General features: G+C 42.2%; 1 protein-coding gene across 1 annotated transcript in view; it reads right to left on the bottom strand.

Moving 5' to 3' along the window:
- Nucleotides 1-4037: 4037 nt before the first annotated feature.
- The window catches only part of OVCH2 (ovochymase 2), a 33332-nt gene continuing 22575 nt past the window's right edge, over nt 4038-14794 (bottom strand). The window contains exons 14-20 of the mRNA XM_048485644.1: nt 14468-14599; nt 12476-12556; nt 11339-11525; nt 10474-10546; nt 7179-7371; nt 6819-6970; nt 4038-4808 (exon numbers count right to left, since the gene is read on the bottom strand). Coding sequence (XP_048341601.1) covers nt 4626-4808; nt 6819-6970; nt 7179-7371; nt 10474-10546; nt 11339-11525; nt 12476-12556; nt 14468-14599 — 1001 coding nt within the window. The 3' untranslated portion in view covers nt 4038-4625. The remainder of the gene's footprint in view (nt 4809-6818; nt 6971-7178; nt 7372-10473; nt 10547-11338; nt 11526-12475; nt 12557-14467; nt 14600-14794) is intronic.

Genomic DNA, 14794 nt, shown 5'->3' with positions numbered 1-14794 from the left:
CATGGGTGGAGCACGGAAACAAAACTGCTCTGGTTCAAGACAGCCACATAAGAGAGGGGAGTGGAGAAAGAGGGAAGGTTGAGGATTGGTGGCTGCCGGGGGGGAGGGGGTGGGTGTTGCTATCTGCCTTGCATCCTCTCTGTAGACAAGCCACCACTGCAACTGAAAAAGTAGAGGCAGAACAAAACAGATTTTTGAGGGCTAAGGATCAAGAAGGGACAGAGTTTAGCTCTCCACTTGCACATCCTTCATTATAGTGTAGAAGCCAGGAGGGGGCGTGGCTGGGCCACAGAGGGGGCATTCCAGGACAGGGCATGTGGCACCCCGGGCGCAGTTCCTCCTCACTCAGCCTCTGGTAGAAGCTGACCCACGCTGTGCCCAATTTGTTTCAGAAAAATTAAAAGCAATGACCAGATACATTTCATTGATATAGCAGACTGTTCTTTCAAATTATGTGCCAATAGTTCTCAAAAGATTGCAAATTATTACCGGTATTTTAACAGAGGAGTCTAAGCTGAGGTACTCCTGTGATTTTAATTGATTCAGACTAAAATTACTCTGATTAGGCCTGTGCTGTCAATTTCTTAACAGCGGCTGGATCAGTTTTTGTCAAGATGTGCAAATAAGGAGCTTCCCCCAAAATAATAAAACTCTAAGAGGTAATAAATCCTAAGAGGTATGTGCCCTAGTTAGATTTACCACTTTTCCAAAGTTGCAGAAATTGAAAGTAACAGAAAGTCTTTTTTTTCCTATTGGGGCTGGCAGCAACTGAAGGTAGCATTCAGATCCACAGTTGTGATCATGAATATGTAACATAGGGATTGCAACTGTTTCATATTAATTAGTACACATTGAAAGGTATGGTGATGCTTATGCTCTGGAGACAAAGGATCTGTTCTCACAATAGTAACTTTAGTAACCTCAGTAGTAATAGCGACTGGAGTTGTCCTTAAGTTTTGTTGGTCAAAAGGTGGTTTCTTGATTGTTCTCACCTTGAAGCTGCTCCAGATTGAAGTCATTGTCCAACTTCTATATGGGGCAGAGATCTGGGGTGGGATGACAATACAGTATCAAGCCTGGAGATAACGCGTATTGTGGGGGGTAGGGGGGGATATCTGACCAGGCCCCATTCGCCTGGGTCACATTGGGGGTGCATTTTGGTTCTATATCATAAAGCTTTATATGTTACTTTTGAAAATGTGTAACAAGCATGTCACTTCTAACACATAAAAATCCATTTATTTACAACTACTGTAAACATAATATCTTCCTAAATTAGCAATTTTGTCATGAGAATAAGTGCTGAGTATCACAACAGGCATTTGCATAATATATAAACTTGCAAGTACAAAATCCTCTGGCTTTCTTCCCCCCTTAAAACATATATCTCGACACTTTCCCTGGGGCAGTGTAGAATGTACAAACACTTGTGAATCTATTTTCAATACAAAATTACTTTTATTATAAAACTGAGTATAATCTATTAACTATACTATTAACTATTAACTTACTAATCTATTAACTATGCAATCTATTAACTATACTTCATGGTTCTTAGTAATCATTAATACATACAAAAAGTGAAACAGGAGCTTCTGCCGAAATCCAAATCAGTGAAATATTATTTACTGTTTGAATGTATGGACAGAATATGCATCTCCCCATGGAAACTTTGGATTTTTGGATGAATCCCAAAAGCATAAAAAGAATTTGTTTCCTCTTTCACTGCTCTTTTTAAATACCTGAAATGGTAATGTCATCTGGTATAAAGGTTAAAGAATCAAGCATGTCAATGAGTTTGAAAGTAACTGAACTCAGTTGAACATTCTAACATATTCCCTTTCCTTTGAATGTCTCATGAGTGTAACTGGACTAGCTCTGTTTACACAAAAGTCAGAGTCCAGTAAATATGCCCTCCTCACACATACACAAATACTGTAGTCACAGTGGCAGTCTCCATCCCAACCTCCTTGCAATTCAGCTAAAGATTTGCATAAAACAGGCTCTAATTAGCTGGAGGCTATGGGCTTTTGTGCACTTACGGCTTCCTGCCCAGCTGTTTGCTTCCAAGTGGGGTTTCCCAAAGTTTAAATAGGGATGCTCCAACTGCAAAGTGTCCCCAGCCAAGCTGCCATTTTGCCCACCTGCCACTTCCTAGGTTTTTCCATGCAACCTGCTTCTTGGGAGGTTGCCTGCTGCCTTTTTTGGGAGAGGGCAGTCTATGGTCTAGTGCCGTGGTGGCGAACCTTTGGCACTCCAGAGGTTATGGATTACAATTCCCATCAGCCCCTGCCAGCATGGCCAATTGGTCATGCTGGCAGGGGCTAATGGGAATTGTAGTCCATAACATCTGGAGTGCCAAAGGTTCGCCACCATGGGTAGCGTTACTCTGCTAGACCATAAACCTCATGTCAATTTCAAAGGTTGATTGTTCAAACAATAGACCCAAAACATTTACATTTTTTTAAAAGGAGGCCCTTCAGATTGCTCTGTAGTGCTGGCCTGGAGAGCGGGACTGCTATTGGGTGGGCAGGAGAAGAGGGAGGAGCGAGAAAACAGGAAGAAAGGAAAACACAGGATGGTTCCCTTTTCTTTTCCTGTAAACGGAAGGGGGAAATTCACACATTATCAGGCTTTGGAAATTGCTGAGATTTTCTAATCTGAGAGTGTGGTAATTTGCATATTTTACAAAGGCTCATGGGTATTTTGCTGAAATGATCACCATAACTTGCATACAGTCCAAGACACTGACCTTGGAGATCAGGAACATGGCCCCATTCCCCTGCTTCCAGCAGGCCCAGTACTGCCTTGGACTATCTTTTGAAATTCTCACCATAACTTGAAAAGATAGTTCAAGGCAGGACTGGGCCTGCTAAATGTAATGGGCTGAGGCTGGATCTCCAGGAAGGCCAAGGGGGGAGGGGTGGTCCAACTCTGTACACTTTGCGGGTGGGCAGGGGTAGGGTGTTCTTCCTTCTGGGTTCCCTGGGGAGGGGCGCTGGAAGGCTTTAAAATAAAATCTATAGCATGTTTTGCTCCTGAAAAGCTGCTTCTCAGTTCCTGCCTCCATCGGGGAGGCTGACTCTCTGGTCACTTGCGGGGGCCGATGATGGCATCCGCCTGGAGACATGGGTTACTCCATATCACCGGGCAAATATGCCACTGACTACTGATTTATATTCTTTAGAATTCTTCATTAAGCTGGATGCAAAAAAAAAGGCATAGAAGGGGAAAGATGTTATAGATTGTATTGTTAAGGCCTCTTGTCTGCTTCTTGTGCGGAATGCCAGGCAGATGTGAACATGTAAAGTAGTGATACCTTGATCTGTTTCCAAGTTGCATCTTTAGCCTTTGGTGAGCCAGAGGATTCGCATGGTTTGAGATGTGCTAATAAAATAAAGGAGACCTGAGAATGTTTCCTGTTTAAGCCTTCATGATAACAAGTCAGTCAAGTGCCCAGAGTGACACATGGTAAGGAGTGCAAAAAATTGGGTATATTCTAACCGCTGGTAAAGAATAGGTGGTTTTCACTGATTTTCCTCCATCCCATTCCAGATCCAGATTTGCCCCCTGTAATTCCTAGGGAGAGTCTACTGTTCCTTTACAGCACAACTCTGAGAGGCAACATAAGATAGTGGTGGGAAGGAAGGTTTACTTCCATGAACATCACTCTAATCGTGCTGCATAGAATCTATCCCATAAAATTGGCCCTGTAGTCCCATATCACATGCAGCAATTCTGTAGATTTCGAGAGAACAAAATTCATACAGAAATACAAATTAAAAGCAAGTACAATAAGAATTCCAAAATTACACGTCATGGTTTCAGATATGACGAGCTGTTTGATCTTCACGTGACACCTGATTCGAAAGAGGTAATATCAGTTTACTGTAGCAAAAAAAAAATCTGGCACAAATTTATTCTGCCCTATGTTTTCATCAACAATGTGCATTAGATTCATGAAGTATTATTTTCAGTTGAGATACATAGAGGTACAGCAAAAATGCAAAAGGCCACGAAATGCATGGTGTGTGATATTTGTTTATTTATGTATTATTTATTTATATTTTACATTTATATTCTGCAATCTTCCGAGGGACGTGAGGAGGCTTATATATATATAAAAAATATAAAATGATAAAAGCAATACAAAATACAAACTTTAAAAACTAGTTTACAACAGGATGGCATAAAAACTTAACATAGCAACCCAGAGGGGGTAAACATACATATCACACCCAGGCGAAGGCCATGGAATGATGTTAAAAGAAGGGATGCCCAGCTGGCTCGGCAGAGAAGGCCAGGCAGAACAACTCCGTTTTGCAGCCCCTGTGGAACTGAGACAGATTCTGCAAGGCCTGGATGTCATTGGGGAGTGCATTCCACCAGGCCGGGGCCAGGGCCATAAAAGCCCTGGCTCGTGTCAATGCCAGCCAGACATCCTTGGGACCCAGGACCACCAATAGATTCCCCTCCACAGACCGGAAGGATCTTTGAGGACAATAAGGGAAGAAGCCCAAATCAATATTAGGGCCAAATGCTGACGCTTTGAGTTTTATTCCTGAAAATGGTGTCCTTAAGATCACTGGGGCCTGTACTATATTGAATAACTGCGGTTGTTAAATTTAGAGTGGAGGCTTACTGGTTTCAGAAATGTGTTGGTTGATCCAATCTGTGAAAGAAGCTACATTTGTATACACTCCTGGATAGTCTTTTCTTCCACAGCCGAATCCCCAGCTTATTATTCCATTAAGAGTGTAGTAACTTGAATCTTTTTTAGGACAAACTAGTGGCCCTCCAGAATCGCCCTAGAGAAAATGGATATTATTTGAGTTGGAAAAGAATGATATTTTCAAAAAGCATGAATGACATTTTTGTGTCTTATACATTACAACAAGGACTTATGGGGGAGATCTACCTTGATATACTATTTCCTCCCCTCCCCAGCACCACCTTCAATTTCTTCCCTTCCTCCCATCTTTCACTTTTTGCAGTGTTAGTGCCCCTATGACTGACACTAATTGAATGTACCCTATATCCTGATTTTCTAAATAACAATGCACTGTAAAGCACAGGTTTATTGTTTCTTCGCTCTTTTTTCACAACTGCAATTTCAAAATTTGATGATGGAAATCTGTGTGAAGAACAATACAATTCCCGGGGCCATCACTGTCCTTCTTACTGTTGATCTGCCCTAAGAAGTTGTGATAGGGGTACAAGATAACAGCCTGAAGCAGTGACAAAGAGACATGAAGTAAATCCAGATGTATAGTCAATGTGGTGTAGTTATTGCAGGGCTGTGGAGAACTGCATATAGATTTCTTAGGTTGATTTTGCACTTTCTAAATGCTTTGTGGCTTAGCCGGGGAGCTTACCTGCTGTGGGGCTTCTCACACTGCTTGTAGTTCCCCACTGCTGCTCAGCTCTTTCCTTCGCTCGAGTCAGAGCAGGTGCGGGAAGCCCTGAATGGCTGCGTGGGCAGCCTCCGTTTCCTGTGTTTGGATTGGCTGAATCTTGCCCCATTCCCCCCCCACTCACTTTCACTATTTTAGTTCTAAATGACTCTGAGCACAAAACAGGCACTGAGAATCGGCGCCCTCACCCCCCACCCCACCCCCAAGTAAAATCCTTGCTTGTGCGACAGGATCGCCGTCCTCCACCCCTCCCCCTGTCTAAAACATAAATCTAAAATCCTTGTGTGTGCAAGAGAATTGCCACCCTCCTGTTCGCGGTGCCTGCACATGCCGCTTTTCTGCCCAAGGTTTCTCCCTCCTCTCTAAAAACAAAGGTTTCCCCCTCCATTTTTTTCACTGCAAGGTGGGGAGGCGCCACTTTTCAGCACCTGTCCATTGATGGGGCAGGACAGAGCAGCAAGGCAGGAAAACTGGCCCTATTTCTGCTACAGAGGAGTTTTGTGTGGCGGTGGACGCCTCCAGAGCAACAAAGGGGCATTTCAAAAGGACCTCAACTTTTGTGGTTCAGGAAATTCGTGGAGCAAAGTCAATGCCACAGGGCGGCTATGGGGCAGAAATATGGCAGCCACGCTGCAGCACTAGGAGCAGTGCAAAACTCCTGATTGGATCAGGGCATTCCCCGTGCCAACAGAGGGGCAATTTTGGTGTGCAAAATCAGCCTTAGTTGACTGTGAAGCTTCTCTAGGGGCCAGTTAAGACATTAGAAAGTTCTTGCGGCTCCCATGTGGGCTTGATGTGAATTTCTCCAGCTAGGCAAACAGCAGCTCACTGTTTCAGGTTGTAAAATATCACAGGGGGAAAGGGTTAAACAGGTGGACAGCAACCATATTTATAATGTCCAGATCTCCTTGGAAAATGGGCAGGTTAAGTGTGCGCAGATGTGTAAGATACAGGATAATAGTAGATGAAAAAGAGTTTGTTTTTATACCTGTTTTTGTCTACCTTAAGGAGAAACCTATCCCTCACCACAACAGATTCCTTGTGAGGTATGTGGAGCTGAGAGAGTGCTGAGAGACCTTTGACCAGATCAAAGTCACCCAGCACATTTCAAGTGGAGTGTGAGGAAATAGACCTAGTTCACCAGATAATTAGAGTCTGCTGCTCACATTCTGGCTCTCCAAACTCTCAAACTGTAATAAATCATGACTTCATTACCAAATTGTTCTCCCTTATAAAACGTCCAAGAAATTGTTTGATTAAAAATGACAAAAAACTGCCCTCAGAGGAACCCACTTCAACTCCACTAAAAACTATTTCCTTAATTTCCCCTCAATATTAATTTAAGACTTTCAGACAAAGAGAGCTCCTGATTGTTCATAATGCATATACTCTGTGACTGCTTACTGTACATGAATCCTTGTCCTTTTCAGCAGGAAATCCAGCACAGAACATCTGCTTGCTCACTCCTCCAGAATGGTTCATGTAGTATTTATGGCACTCTTCAGAATTCAAAATGGGGACTTGGAGTTGTTGGAGTTTTCTTGATTTTCCTCTGTCTTGAGGGAGAAGTGGAATTACAGTTTTAAAAAACCCTTGTGCTTTTCATAGGTTTAAAAAAATAGTTCTAACAATGTTCCTTAATATGCATCAGCTAATTTTTGCACTCCACATTCTTCCTTTCTACCATTCCCTTTAAAGAAACATAAGAACCAAAGAATTATTCTTGTTGGTTTTAAAGGACAATTGAAGGAAAGGTGAGCATACCTTCATTCTGAACGCCCCAGCCTGTGATGACACAAACCCTCAGAGGTTCAACCTTTTCATCTTTCTCAGGCAGGCAAACAGGACGAACATGATTGAATTCTAAAGGTTCTGACAACTGCACCAGTGCAATGTCTGAATCCATAGTAGTGCTATTAAAATCTGGATGTATAATGTAGTTCTTCACTGATCTTTTCTATGAATGGAAGCATGACAGTACATTAAAGGAAAAGATGGAATTCAGAAGCTTAAACAAATTCAAATTATTTCCATTCCTCAGAGTTCCAGTAAAAGGCAGCCTAGCTGAATGATCATTTAAAATGGTCTGTTCGTGATAAACAGCTTGTGGAATGAAGGACCACCAACCTCAATGCAACTGGAATACTTAGGCAAAAGTCTCTCACACAGACCTCTCAAATAAAGCAACACTGAAACCACAGCAGGTGAAGAAAATGACTCAGTAACTGAACTAAGCACTGCATGAACAGGAAGAGGGGGAAACCCACAACTTACATGTAACTATTACACAGGACACTGGGTGGGGATTCAGACCCAGCTTGTGTTCTCTGTAATATGTAAGATAGATAATAAGTCTCCCTCCCACCCCCCAAAGTGTAGAAGGCTGTTTGAAATAAGAAATTATGCTTGTGATGTACAAACTCTTCCTTTTGTGTTGCTTGTAAAATCTATAAGGCCTGTTAAGCCAGAAGTGATAGCAGAACAAAATAACTTATACTGTGGAATGTCAAAGCCTCCTCAAAGCTCTCTAAACTCTCTTACAAAAGAGAGGCTATGGCTCAGTGGAAGAGACTCTGCTTTGAATGCAGAAAGTTCCAGGTTCAATCTCCAACATTTTCAGTTGAAAGTACCAGATGGTAGGTGATGTGAAAGCCTGAGTCCCTGGAGATGGTCTGGAACAGCAGTGCTTTTGAAGTGCTCCCTGGCTAATCTCATCATGGGATGTTTAAAACTGGTGAGAAGGAAGATTTATGTTCTCCTTCCACCTCTTCCAATGCGGAGGACTTGCTTTTGACAAATGAAATTTTGTGGATTTCAGAATAAGGGGACTGTGGACTTCTGATTTCATCAAGAATTGTGAGAGATAAGTAAGCTGACAGAATACATCTTAAAAGACCAACCTACCCATTTTACTGTTCTGCTTCTATCTTTCCTTTTTTCTTTAAAATGGATCTTAAAGTCTAAAGGGAAGATATTAATTGTGAAGTAACTATTTTGATCTTGTATGTACTGACTCTCATACTGAGAGTTGAAAAAGGGAGTTGCAGTTCTGTAGATAAGGATTAAGGATTGCCTGCCAGATTGTGATACACAAACATCTACTTGCCGCAGTTATCCTTAATGGCCAGTCTCCTGAATAAATAAAAGGAGAGTTAAAGGCTGGAAAACTTATATTTTAGAAAATGTAGATGAGGAAGATTAAGATGGAAGTCTTTTGTTTACTCTAACACAGAGGAAGAAAGTATTCTTTATAAACAGACTATTTCTTCTATCTTCTTTTCTTAACTTCCATTTCCAATTTGGATATAACTATGTGTTGTATAACTTCAGAGTACAAATGAGACTTTTTTCAACTAATGAAGGACATCTAATAACTGTCTAGGAAGGACTGAAAAGGCAGTGGATGCCATCTGGTGGATGAACACTGGACTGACACAGTTCTGATGAATTAGAACACACGTTCTTTAGTTTGGAGAGGAAACGTCTGAGGGGGGATATGATTGAAGTCTATAAAATTATGCATGGGGTAGAAAATGTAGACAGAGAGAAATTTTTCTCTCTCATAATACTAGAACCAGGGGGCATACATTGAAAACGCTGGGGGAAGAATAAGGACTGGTGTTTGGAATATGCTGCCACAGGAGGTGGGGATGGTCACTAACCTGGATAGCTTTATAAAGGGCTTGGACAGATTTATGGAGGAGAAGTCGATCTATGGCTACCAATCTTGATCCTCCTTCATCTGAGATTGCAAATGCCTTAGCAGACCAGGTGCTCGGGAGCAGCAGCAGCAGAAGGCCACTGCTTTCACATCCTGCATGTGAGTTCCCAAAGGCACCTGGTGGGCCACTGTGAGTAGCAGAGTGCTGGACTAGATGGACTCTGGTCTGCTCCAGCAGGCTCTTTCTTATGTTCTTATGTAAGAGAAGGTACTGTACCCGAGCCTGGGCACTCCTCCAAAGGGGAGGGGAAGTCACCTCCCAGGCTGGTGCTATGGTGGCACAATCTGAGGCATGGCCATCCAAGAATACTTTCCTCTTAAACTCATCCAGCCCAAAACAAAGGTGAAAGCCCAGGGAAGGTTGCTGTTCGCCACCTGTTGTCTCAGGGACTCAGGCCTCCTGAGTTCTATCTGTAGTCCAGCTAGAGGGAGGGGTGCAGCCTTGTTCTGGCACGGGTGCCCATCCCACCAGCACAAGGGGCAAAAATGTGTCAGTGGAGGGGCAGCTTATCAGGGCAGCCAGGGGCTTTCTGGCTCTGCAGCACCAAATCCAAAAGCTGCCACTCAAACCCAGCCTTGAAGGCACAAAAAGCTGTGCCAGCATGGCTGGGGGCATTCTGGGGGGCAGGCCAGGGAATGCAGCTGACCTCAGTTGACTTCCTCCAGCCTTTGCCCACTGGATTGTTGGGCTTTTCAGAGAAGCTTCTTGGCAGTGGGGAGGCTTTTTTGTTTTTAGCTTTGCGCTGCTGAGAAGTCCTCCTGGAGGCAACAGAGCAGTGCTGAAGCAGCACTGCAGCCCACTGCCAGAGGCTCTGAATGGGGCTGTGAGTCTCTAGAACTGATTGTAACTATGATTTGATTCCAGTTTTTCTTTCTCTGTATTGTGAAGTCTCATCTATGAAAAAAGCAGGACACAAAAAGAAAGAAAGAAAATGACTTTAAAACAGTTAATTCAGAAACTCTTAATCAAACCCTTCCATTTAGAACTGTGAAATAGTTACTAAATCTGGTATCTAAGATTCTTGCTAAGTGACTATCAGACTTTGAAAAGCTGGTATCAGTGGATAAAGTTCATCAGTTTTATTGAATAAATTCAACTACAACGTTTCAATTGGATTTTGAATAAATACGCAGTTAACTATTATTGTTTTGAATTTGATTGCTATTATCCTCCTTAGTGACCATGGAAACTGGTTTTCTGAATAATGCTTTTTATAGGATAAAAAGGATGCTTTTTATAGGAACCAAGACTGGAGTGGCTAGAAAAAACTTGAGGAGCCACTGGGTTAGAGGGTGAAGACATTATTCTTTTAATTATGAAGAACAGGTTGTACTAACCTGACTGTTTGGCTCTTGAACTTTGATATCATGGACTCCAACCACCACTCTCCATAGATCACTATATTGCTTCCTGTACAAAGATATAGGCAGAAGGAAAAATACATCAGAAATTACCAGATAGTTTAGACAGAATACCTAATGATGTCTAATGCACATTTCTGAAAAAGGTTATGCTTAATATTTATTCCCTGACTTTTTCTCAAACAGAACCCAAAGCAGATTGACAAAAAACCCAAAAACAAATACAATTTGAATAAAGGTATGAAAATAACCAGCTATATCTTTGACCAAAGCCCGGCGTCTCCCCATGTGACTGGCTCCCCATGTGACCAGCCCAAGGCCAGCCCAGCCGTGCAGCTGGGAGGTCTCTCCCCCTCTGGGAGATCATGCCAGCATGTGAAGCCAGGCTCATCCACGCAGCGGGGTGGCCTCTTCACCGCCAGGAGATTACGCCAGCATTGTTCAGATGCATTGGCGGTGCCTGGGAGCCCTCCTGCAAAGGGGGTGTTCTGGGCTCCTGCCCTCCCTGCTGACAGGGAGGGCAGGAGCTGGCCTGCTATCATGATGCTTGCTTGATCTGCTCACCAGAGCCCCCGCTATAAGTGGGGGAGGGGGCACTTGACTAGGAATTGCCCCTAGTCATCATTTTTCCTGATACGCCTCTGGTTTTATTGACAGGGTAGGTCACACTACATTTTGTGGGTACAGATATGCACTTTATCCTACATACTGCAAAATCCTACTTTGCAGTTAGAAGAATGAGAGAGAACTGTATTACAGATGCACAAAGAAGCAGACTTCTTATTTTGCTATGGAATGAACACTATGTAAATACTAGGAGCATTCTACATATTGTATTTACCTGTGTGTAAAGCAGTGAGCAGCAGAGACCACCCACATATTAGTGAGAACTGTTCCTCCACAGATGTTTTCACCTGAAATCTGAATACTAGCCTGCCAAGGCCAGGAGTAGGGTACAGCTTCCTCGCCTCCAGTTATCCGACTGAAAAGAAACCTTGGTTGATTTGATGCTACTCCACAAATGTCATCTGAGTACACAGAATGGAGAAAAAAATTCTGAAAATTGCAAAAAACTCCAGGGTCATCTTAACATTACCTATATTTTGTTCATTATGTGAATTGTTTGGATGTTTCTTATATTTAAACAAGCACCCTGATTCTAAATGTATCTCCTTTGATGAGTATCCACTATCTTCAGTGGGGCTTATTTCCAAGCAAATGGATTCAGGATTAAAACCCAGTGCATTTAAACTACATTTCTGCTTAGCCTTATACCATCTCATCACAATAGATCCAGCAGTGCAATTGGTTTTTCCAAAGTCCTAGTCAAATTAAGTATGCCTACAATGGCCAATAACATGCCACAGGCATAAATTTTAAAAAGAAAGTTTGTTTACAAAAGGCCCAGGCTTTTAAAGTGTGATGTGCAGAATGTTTTGGATTTGGCCACAGCTGATGAGTTCATAAGGAAAGCATAAGATCCAGTACTATTACTCTAGCCCAAACTTTGCATAATTTTTACAGTTTAGATTTAGAAGAAGAGTTTGGATTTATATCCCCCCTTTCTCTTCTGTAGGAGATTCAAAGGGGCTTACAATCTCCTTGCCCTTCTTCCCTCACAACAAACACCCTGTGAGGTGGGTGGGGCTGAGAGAGCTCCAAAAAGCTGTGACTAGCCCAAGGTCACCCAGCTGCCATGTGTGGGAGTGCACAGGCTAATCTGAATTCACCAGATAAGCCTCCACAGCTCAAGTGGCAGAGCGGGGAATCAAACCCGGTTCCTCCAGATCAGAATGCATCTGCTCTTAACCACTACATTACTGCTGCTCCCCTGCTGCTCCACTGATGTTTAGTTGACAATCTAGAACCCATCGGAATTACTTCAAAGTTTAGACTCTACAAATTAAAGGCTAGACTCTTTTATATATTCTTCCTACTCCTTTTCTGCTTCTTCAAAACAATTATTTCATACATTTACCAGAAATATCAATGGCACTTTCAAGATCATTTATTTGTTCAAGAAAGATCACTTCACTGCTTGTATTTGATATTTTTAAATCTGTGGGGAGGAAAAGCAGCAGTCATTATCAGAATGTTTCACGTGAACTTTCACCTGCATTTATCTTAAAGAATATAATACAAGTAATTTCTATTATTTGTATCTAGAGGCTGAATTGGTTATTCAACGGTCTCTTAATTTGGTCATTTCCATTCAATTAAATTTATGTAAAAACTTAAGAACGACCAGCTGGATTATATCAAAAGTCCAGCATCATACCAAAAGCCCATCCAAATACTTCCATGGAGCCCTTAAGCTCAACATGAAGTCAAGCACCCTGTCTTATCATTTGCCCACAGAAACTGGTATACTGAAGAACACAAATTTCATTAAGCTATTACAGCGAATAACCAGTGATTGACTAAATCTGTCTAATCTCTAAACCTATCTGAACCAATGACCATAAGAGTCTCAAAAATGGTTACTACAAACATTTCGTGTAATTAAAATAAGAGTACTCCTTAATTACCAGCCTTATCTTTTGTTCCTCTTAACAAATACAGTTTACATCATTTAGCTCCCATCATGTCATGTTCCAACAGATAGTCTAGTTTTAGGCCCTTTCCACACAGCAAAAGTATAGCAAGCTGCAGTTAGGATAAAGTAACCCTGATTTCCTGTTTTTACATTTGTATGCATCCATGCAGGCAGCAATTGGAGCCCACAGAAACAACGCGGGTTGCTGTCATGCCTTCGCATGGAGGTGCGTCTATTTTTTTATTACCTCCCACTGGTGTGTATCTATGCAGGCATGCACAAATGAACTGCCACAGCCATGCTGATGCCTCACGATACCATGATACGGCCATTTGCACCTGCGTGGCTATGCAAATGTAAGCTGGGAAATTTAAAAAAAGGAAAGTGCAGCCAAATAAAGTGCCTCCTGCCCAGCCATTTGCTCACAAGTGGCTGCAACCCGAGATTTTTCAAAAGACTCACAAATGGTGCAATTCTCAAAAAAAAATTTGAGGGAATTAACACAGGGCAGACTCGCTTTAGAGGTGGGATCTATATGAAGTCCCCCCCCCCAAAAAAAAACAGTTTTTTACTGTCCATAACCCGAGTTTATTGGCCCATGTGGAATGGGCCTCAGAGATGAGCTTGAATACCAGATCAGCTTTGATCTATTACTCCTTTCTTCTCAGTTCAATGCGTTTTCCAACTTTGATGTTACTCTGAACTATGCTATTCCTACCAATTGTTTTCTTGTTTTTAAAACAGCATTGCTTAGATGGGGAAGCTGAGAGAGAGCTGTCCAAGATTGTGGTAAAACATTCTCTTGATCTAATCCCAGCTTGTTGTGGTGAGTTTTCTGGGCTGTGTGGCTGTGGTCTGGTGGATCTTATTCCTAATATTTTGCCTGTATCTGTGGCTGGCATCTTCTGAGGTATATCACAGAGAAAAGTGAGAAGAGAAAGTTTAGTGCGGCATACTGTCCATGTCCCAGGGTGGGGAACCAATCAGTAAGTGTTTGGGTGGAACTTGCTATGCAAAGGTGTGATTGAGTGCAGGTAGAGTTATCAGTCCATTTTTTAAGTACTGGTAGCCAAACTTTGCTAATCCCAGCTTGTTTTATTCAGTGGACTATAGTGGCTATGTTTTCACACAGGGGAAAAAAACAGCTGCAAATATAATGGATTGGATGCAGACAAAGTTTTCTACTAACAGAAAGAACTTTCATCAGTGCTCCTGCTGCTGCAGCCCACTGATCTGCCTGAAATGCTGTCCCTCAACAGCATCCTTACAGGCAAATTAGAGGTCTGCAGCAGGAAGGGAGAACTGACAGAAATCACACCTCTCTTTCTATCAACAAAAAATGTAGTCTGGGCCCAACCAGTCTACAGCTATAAATATCATGGGTAGATCACATGTACAGGAGAGGTAGCAGGACTTACTTTTGTGTTTCTTTACCTGTAATAGGGATGAATGAAAACATGGCTCTGAATCCACCAAAAGTCTCTGATTCATCTGAATGAAACCTGATGACCATGGTGTTAGAGGAACTCAAAACTGGTACTGGAATAGCAAATCCACAGGACCGAGCTAAAGAAAGTGGAAATATAGCCAACAGAATAGAATCAATGTTACTATATTCCAAGAGTTTTCTTCATCCCCCCTAAAAATTTAGTTACACACATGTTTTCTATGTTTGACTTCCTCAATTTACCAAGCACTTTCCAAGTTTTCTTTACATAAATTACAAGTATTTGAGGAATAAGTGATCATACTTGCTATTAT

Source organism: Sphaerodactylus townsendi, linkage group LG02 (genome assembly GCF_021028975.2).
Source record: "Sphaerodactylus townsendi isolate TG3544 linkage group LG02, MPM_Stown_v2.3, whole genome shotgun sequence".
Lineage (NCBI taxonomy): Eukaryota > Metazoa > Chordata > Lepidosauria > Squamata > Sphaerodactylidae > Sphaerodactylus > Sphaerodactylus townsendi.
Note: the sequence above shows the minus strand (reverse complement) of the source record. Positions and strands in the feature narration are given on the sequence as shown.